The sequence below is a fragment of the Pistacia vera genome, unplaced genomic scaffold (assembly GCF_008641045.1).
Source record: "Pistacia vera cultivar Batoury unplaced genomic scaffold, PisVer_v2 Contig40, whole genome shotgun sequence".
NCBI classification, from domain to species: domain Eukaryota; kingdom Viridiplantae; phylum Streptophyta; class Magnoliopsida; order Sapindales; family Anacardiaceae; genus Pistacia; species Pistacia vera.
Genome location: NW_022196224.1, coordinates 3,598,539 through 3,605,821, shown reverse-complemented (window position 1 = coordinate 3,605,821; position 7,283 = coordinate 3,598,539). Strand labels below are relative to the sequence as shown.

The following is a 7,283-nucleotide window of genomic DNA, read 5'->3' as shown; positions in this document are numbered from 1 at the left end:
CACCCTGCCCTACATAATTATATAACCAATTGACTAATTCTATATAGTTTCGTCCACTGTAATACAATTGATAGTTAAACGAAATATATGAATCATGACATAACTTTGTCAAAATCTAATCACCTTTCCAATATGATGAAACTTTTTCAATGGCCATATTATCGAATAACTGATATAATATGACTAATTGCATGGCCATGGCCTACACCAAAAGCAGAAACAAACGAAAATGTTTTCAACATCAATTCTCTTATAGCATGTGCCATGCATGTTCTTTTGTTGGATTTCCTTATCAATTACAGCCGGAAAATTCGGGAGGTCCATTATTGATTATGACATTTCAAATTTTCAATTATTATATCAAATTATTTTTAGATTTTATTCTTCCAACTTTTCATGCAATAAGTCTACCTTATGATGCTATATTTTCACACTTTGTGGCCGACACACCCCTTGTTCACACTTTTCTGCTTTCTTATTAAAGTTGAAAATAATGAGGTTGGTGTGATGCCCAAAAATGCTTTCTTGTTATATCAATATGTAATATAGCTAGTTTTATAAAGTACTCCAAATCTTAATACCATTTTACCCTTTAATATTGAGAATGCTATATATGTATATATATGTGTGTGCGCAAAAAGTCGTCTTAGGTCTGACGAGGCCCAATAACGAAATAAATATGTCACGACTCAACGCCTTAGCCCAAATTCAGTTGGGCCTACGCTTAAAATCACTTTGTGAACTGCCCACTCTATGAGTTGAGCTACCCTACAAGTTAAGTTAAATTGAGTTATCGGCCCATTAGCCTACAACAGTCCATAAATAAAAAAGCGGAATCTCATTCTAACTCCTCTTCTACTAAGATCCTGAATCTTACCGAAATTAGTAAACTTAATATAATAAAGACAAGAAATCATATTGCTTTCCTGATAGTGATTATCTCCTAAAGTAGGACTCAGTGTCCTACTAGGATTCCAACCCCTTGGGTTCACTATATAAACAAAGGTCTACCCTCTCATGAGGGGATCTCGAATAATCAATATCGACTACCCAAAATCACCTCTTTACGCCTAAATTCTTGCTCCCAAGAATTCAACACCTTCGCTGTAATCTTGGCCTTCGACAAGACTCTTGGTAATCTTTCTTTTCCTAATTCTCATTAAATTGTCTCTTTTAGCCTTGTTGACTTGAGCGTCGGAATGCTTACGGCAAACACCACCCTGGTATTTTCGTAAGCTTCACGCTCGTCTCTTTGTGTGTGTAAGTTCAGCGGATTGTCAGTGGCCTCAACCTCACAAGATCAGACCCTATTTCTGCAACCGTAGATTTATATATATATATATATTTAATTAATCTCTCGGGATTCTGGAACTACCGACTGGATAAGGGTTTCAGTGGCTACCCCTAGTAGAAACCAAAAAAGGACTCAAACTTAGAATCTCTTAAGTAATACATCTAAGAGTCCCTATCAAACTACTCAACCACCCAAAGGTCGTTAATGTTGTTATATTTTAGGTTAGACATAAATATAAATTATAATGTTGGAGTTTTACCAAAACAAATTAAATCTTTAGATAAAGCCAAATTAATGTTTAATTTATATATGCAAGTGTAAACGCGGTTAGACATTATTTAAGGTGGCCCTCAAGTAAAGGTCAATTTATTGTCGGCCCATAAATCATAACAATAACTAATCATTATAGCATGGTGCTCATCATCCTCCTATATTTATTAATTACTCCCATTTGTAATTACGGGTTATAACTAGTAGGATTAAGCTTAAGGCAAACTTTTTTTATTTTTTGAGTGGCCCTGATTCTAGAAGAGGGGTGTGATTGAAAAAACCAAAACATAAAGGATCTATTTGTTGTAAAAAATTTAATACATTTGAGCCTGACACATCATGTTTGCTAGTGTAGATAAAGTTAAAGATATATAAATATAGAAGAAGCAAGTGGGTTGTTATTTAACTAAAATTATTTGCATATTCTTCTTGAAAATCTATATTTATTTGACCTCTTGGACAAGAGGGAGCAATACTTGTTGATTACGACTGAGGTTCGGTCCTTTATCCTTTGATGCTTTAGTTAGTATTCAATGTTAGAAGTTCTGGAGAAGCTTTCAGCTATAACAAATTTAAGAAGAGTAGAACTAGAGATTGTCTTCATGGGTTCTTAAATAAACCATACAATATTGCAGTTTGAGCAGACCTTTGTGGCTTGTGAGAAGAGTAACTCAACAACTTGGTACTTTGTCAAATTTAGGCATAGCAAATATACTTTTAAACGGTAAATAGTGCAAATTATATAAGGATTTTAGGGTGTCATTTGGACCATCTAATCTTCCAGGAGCTAAAAAAGAGTAATAATTTCAGATTTAGTAGTTGATCAAGCATTAACCCAGAATTTATATCAAAAGAAAAATAGTCGAAGTGGGTAGAATCTAAATAAAACAAAAAGTGAAAACAAGCTTAATTCACAGTTTAAATCATCATATAATCAGCTGTATCTGATTTCTGATGGTTTCAAAGCATGGCTGATACTGTTACAACTTACAACAATGGTGGCGGAGTTTAAATATATTTCCCTTCATTTAGTGAATACACAAATCTGATTTCTGGTCTATTAATAACAATGAAACTGTGAGAGCTCGATTTGCCCTGAAACCATTCTTGAACCTGCATTCTCTCGGTTGAATGACTTCTTCCGTCGTTCAGTTCCAGGCTTCTTTAGTCAGCTTCTTCCGTTGTTCAGTTCCAATCTTCTTTAGTCAGCTGCCTCTAATACTGGGTCTGGGAGGCTCTCCAGAACCTGTGTATTTTGTAGGTTATCAAACCGAATATTCAGGGATCCGATTTGGTTTATTTTACGTTGCTTCTTATCTAAATCTATTAGTTTCCTCTTTATTTGTAACAGTTCTTTACTTGGGTGGTTGGAATCTTTCCATTCCGTACATATATGTTCTAAAGCTATTTGAAATAAATAAAACGGATGGAATTTTTGAAACGACAATTGATATCTTTATTAAATTAGCTAAACAAAGTAGTTGTAGGTACTATTAAGCTAATTAATATAAACGCTGTCGCATTCTTATAAAAGAAGGTGAAATGGTGATTGTTGATTACCTGATAGAGATGCCATGAAGCAAAAGCATCTGTTCCAGCATACTGTATTTTCTCCTTTGTTAAAACATCTGCCTCCCAGTTTCCCAGTCTGATTTTGTTGGGCTTTGGAAGCTTCAAAGTTCAAGAAAATTAGCTAAGATTTCCCAAGAAAACTGTTCAAACTTCTATCTGCATACCAGATTTCATTTTTAAACAATACAAGACATTATAACCGGGAGGAAATTCATAGAATATTCCAGTTAATTGTCAAATGAATAATTAACAGTTTCTGTGATATAAAAATGTGTAAATCTGCAGAATAATTGTCAACTTTAACATATTTAGGGTCACGACCAGCAACTGCAACAAGAAAAAAGGATGAAAGAAACCACAGAGAAAGAAGACTTGGGAGAGAGAGCATGAACTTCAAAATCTCTGCAACTTTATGTTAAGGAGAAAATGGCAGTGTGGTAGGTAAAACATATTAGCCATTACTAACCTCCCACATGCAAAAATCTTTATCCAACATACACCCAGCTTCATTCACATCTTGTGCAAAATTATTACAGTTAAATGCCAGGTATGATTTTTAGTCAGCGAATCTAAAAATCTAAATTATGTGGATCTTTTTGAATGTTTTGCATAATGACTATCAACCTGACCAGTGCAAAGTGTATACATGTAATCAACTACAGAGTACTATCTTGCAACAAGAAAATTTAAAATACCTTCAGATTACAACATTTCATTTCATCTACAGACATGGGCCAACTTAGGTAGGCATTTACACGTTGATGATGCATGAAAAGTGAAAACCTTATGGAATACAAGAAAGAAAACTTAGTCCAAAAAATAAAAAGGCCCTCTATATTTGACAACTTATGCAGAGAATTTTTCATGACAACAAAATATCAGTGTTGAATGACAACATGTTCAGGGGCAATAACATCTAGGCTAGCTTGGCATATGTTACTTGAATATTGCTGCTTGAAAAAGCAGGTGGCAAGAAGACACTTAAAGTATATAGACAGGACTGTCTTTTCAATTATCTAGAGGGACTCAGATTGAATAATTTAAAGAGTTTCCACAAACAAAGTAAACAATAACCAGTCAGGACAAAAGAACATAAGATCCACGGGTAAAAGAAAAATGAAAAAAAGATGGAAATGTAAATCTATCCAGATAGGCATCGTGTTTAAGACTCAAATCCACCAAGATTCGTTCAGCAAAACTGGATATGTACCTCTTTGCAAACAAGCGTCTCAGTCAGGGATGCAAGACTCCATTTTTGAGAGCTTCCACCAAGCTTTTGATTTGCTCGACAGCGAAGATCCTCCACACCTTTAACACATACATTATAATCCTTAGAAACTTTAGCAGCATCATTGACAATTCCAACTCCAACCTGTAAATGTCAAGCTTCATGTTAAAACTATCAACTAAATACACAATGCAGGAACCCCTTTAGATGCAGAAACTTAATGCAAGAAATGTTACAAACTTTTAAAAGTGAAGAATCCTCAAGGAGAAACTTCAGGCTTGGAGGGATTCCAGAATGAATAATATGCATGACATAACAATGACCGGTGTCACCACATATCTGCATAACAGCAGCCTTTCCTGGTAAAACACCTGCAAGATCAAGACTCGCAAAAATGATAGTCCATAAATCAAATAACAAAAATTCTAATTCATCACATTATTGTTATAAGCATCCAAAAGAATAATTCTATATAGATGTACATATATATCATAAATATTTCACTTAAAACTGATATTTAATGTGGTGAACTCAGCAAATCTATGCAACTTTGAATGAAGATAGATAAATGGTTGAAAATATGCATCTAACCTAAGATCAAGGTCCTGTATCTATATACCATCTACAATAGAGTCTAAAATAAAGTTTGGCACATATGGCAGTCAACAGCATTTTCACAGAAGACTGGTGGTACTGAATTCCATTTAACTATACGTTAGACCAAGTTTTGGAGATGTAAATATATTATTATAAATTCAGTTACTACTTTTTTCCAGACAAAAGGACCATTGCCTAGTGTAACTCTATGAGTCTTGGAGTAGTAATTACCAAGCACAAGGACAGATGCATAAAGTTACAAAAGAAAAAAAAAATAAAGGAAATCCTTATAGGATTACATGAATGCATCGATCAGCACAAATTGAACAAAGGATTAAAGTGCAAAAAGAAAAGCCGTAATACCTCTTCTGAACGAGGGTCTCCATTCAATATCAAACCCTATGGCAACTTGATCTGTTTCCTTTTTCTTTGCTTCAAGAACCTGTAAAAGCTCCACTGCAGCTTTCTCTACCTCTACTGATGTTCTGCTATACAAAATCTGACCTCCAAAACTTAAAGTTTGATATTTCATCCTTAAATTTGCTGCTAGTGAACGAAATAAACATAGCAACATTACAATCCAATCCTCCTTTCTCTACTACAGCTTAAGTTAACATGTTGCAAAAACATGTGTTTTATTAAATATTTAGAACAATGCTAAATTCTTACCAAAAAAAAAAAATTAAAAGGCTCATTTGAAAATAATAATTACAAGGCTATCTGAACCTTAATTCCAAAAAATTTCCCAATTTGACAATAAAGAAACTCAATAACCAATAGACACTACAATTAACTAATGACTAAAAAACCAATACAACTAATACAAATTTAGCTGTGACCATCCAGTAACGTTAACGGGAACACAAATCGTAGCCACATATTACAAAAACATGTGTTAATAAATATTTTACATTAATGGTGAATTCTAAAACAAAAGTTGAAGTCCTAACTAGAGCAGGCAGGCAACAATACACTAGTAAACAATAATTCCAAGGCTATCTGGAGCTTAATTCCAAAAATTTCCTAATTTGAGAATCAAGAAACTCTAACCATAAGACACTACAATTAACTAATGATACAACTATACAAATTTTGCTGAGTTACCATCCAGTAACGTTAACGGGAAAACGAATCCTAGCTACATGACTTCCAGTATATCAACTTTGTGTGCTGCAGCTCGAATAATGTTGAATCCAATTTACTGTTAAAACTCAAAATTATAATGTTATACATCCCAAATAGCATCTCGAAAATCATTTCGCTGTCATTAGTGGACGATACTACAAATTATTTGAACGCCAAAAAGCTAGTAAAATAAAGAAATGAAGAGACATTTCGCAATTATTACCTTGACAAGGTGAAAGTGAAAATGAAGGTGAAGAAGGCGAAGCGAGAACGGAAGAGGGTAAGTGACGGCGAGTTCTGCGGCGGGGTTCTTGAGTGTGATCGGCTCTGGTGCTTCTTTTCTTGGTGAAAGAGGCTTCAATTGCTTCGATCGTTTGGAGTTCTTGGTCAGTCAAGGGTTCTTGGAGATCCATTCTTTTTTATTTGTTTTTAGTTTGGGGGGGTATGTTTGGAGGGAACAGGGGATTTCAACGAGTTCTTCGGGTTGAAGGAAAGGAAACTTTTAAAGGGTCCAATTAAGCTTCAACGAAAAAATCTAATTTCGATATTGATTGGTGTTTAAAGAGATATATATTTATTTTTTTGAAATAAAAGGCTGAATCAATTTTCCCACCCAAAATTTGGCCAATGTATATTTTCCCACCCACGATTTTATTTTTAAAAAATTCCCACCCATCATTAAAATTCAAACGTTATTAACGGTGGAACAACATTCTCGTCACTCGTAGTCGTCAGTTTGCACAATACATATGATAGGGTTAATATCACTTACACTCCTAAAATATAAAGAGATAAAAATGGCATTCACCAACTTGGGGAATTACCTTAGACCCCCTATTTTCAATTTCTACCATTAAAATGCAGGTTTGATCGTGATTGACTGTTGAAATTACATATATGTCCACAAATTTTTTAGGCTACATTTTACCCCGGTACTTTCACTTAAAGTATTTGTTTCTATAAAAAAAATGCAAAAAACTTTTCATTTGTAATAATATCTATAAATTAAATAATTATATAACTACAAAACAAGTTTTCATTACAATTGTAATTTTTAAAAAAATATAGATTTTATGAAATTGTATAAAAATATAATTTCCAAAAAAGAGAAAAGAAAATTGAAAATTTGAAAAAAAGAAAACAAAAAATTCAAAAAAAAAAAGAATTCAAAAACTATAAAAAAAAAAAAAAGAGAGT

The 7,283-nt window shown here is 33.5% G+C and overlaps 1 protein-coding gene across 3 annotated transcripts; it reads right to left on the bottom strand.

Moving 5' to 3' along the window:
- Positions 1–2,577: 2,577 nt before the first annotated feature.
- LOC116141741 (Werner Syndrome-like exonuclease) lies at positions 2,578–6,601 on the bottom strand. Of its 3 annotated transcripts, none has more exons than XM_031427227.1 (6): positions 6,310–6,601; positions 5,325–5,507; positions 4,605–4,735; positions 4,347–4,508; positions 3,125–3,235; positions 2,578–2,810 (listed from the first exon to the last, which is right to left on the bottom strand). In XM_031427227.1, exons 1-6 carry the CDS (start codon positions 6,497–6,499, stop codon positions 2,766–2,768), a joined length of 822 nt encoding a protein of 273 aa, XP_031283087.1. In that variant the 5' UTR covers positions 6,500–6,601; the 3' UTR covers positions 2,578–2,765. The 3 variants fall into 3 exon arrangements, with proteins under 3 accessions (XP_031283087.1, XP_031283088.1, XP_031283089.1); XM_031427228.1 differs by having other exon boundaries at positions 5,325–5,504; XM_031427229.1 differs by lacking the exon at positions 2,578–2,810 and having other exon boundaries at positions 3,143–3,292.
- Positions 6,602–7,283: the final 682 nt, after the last annotated feature.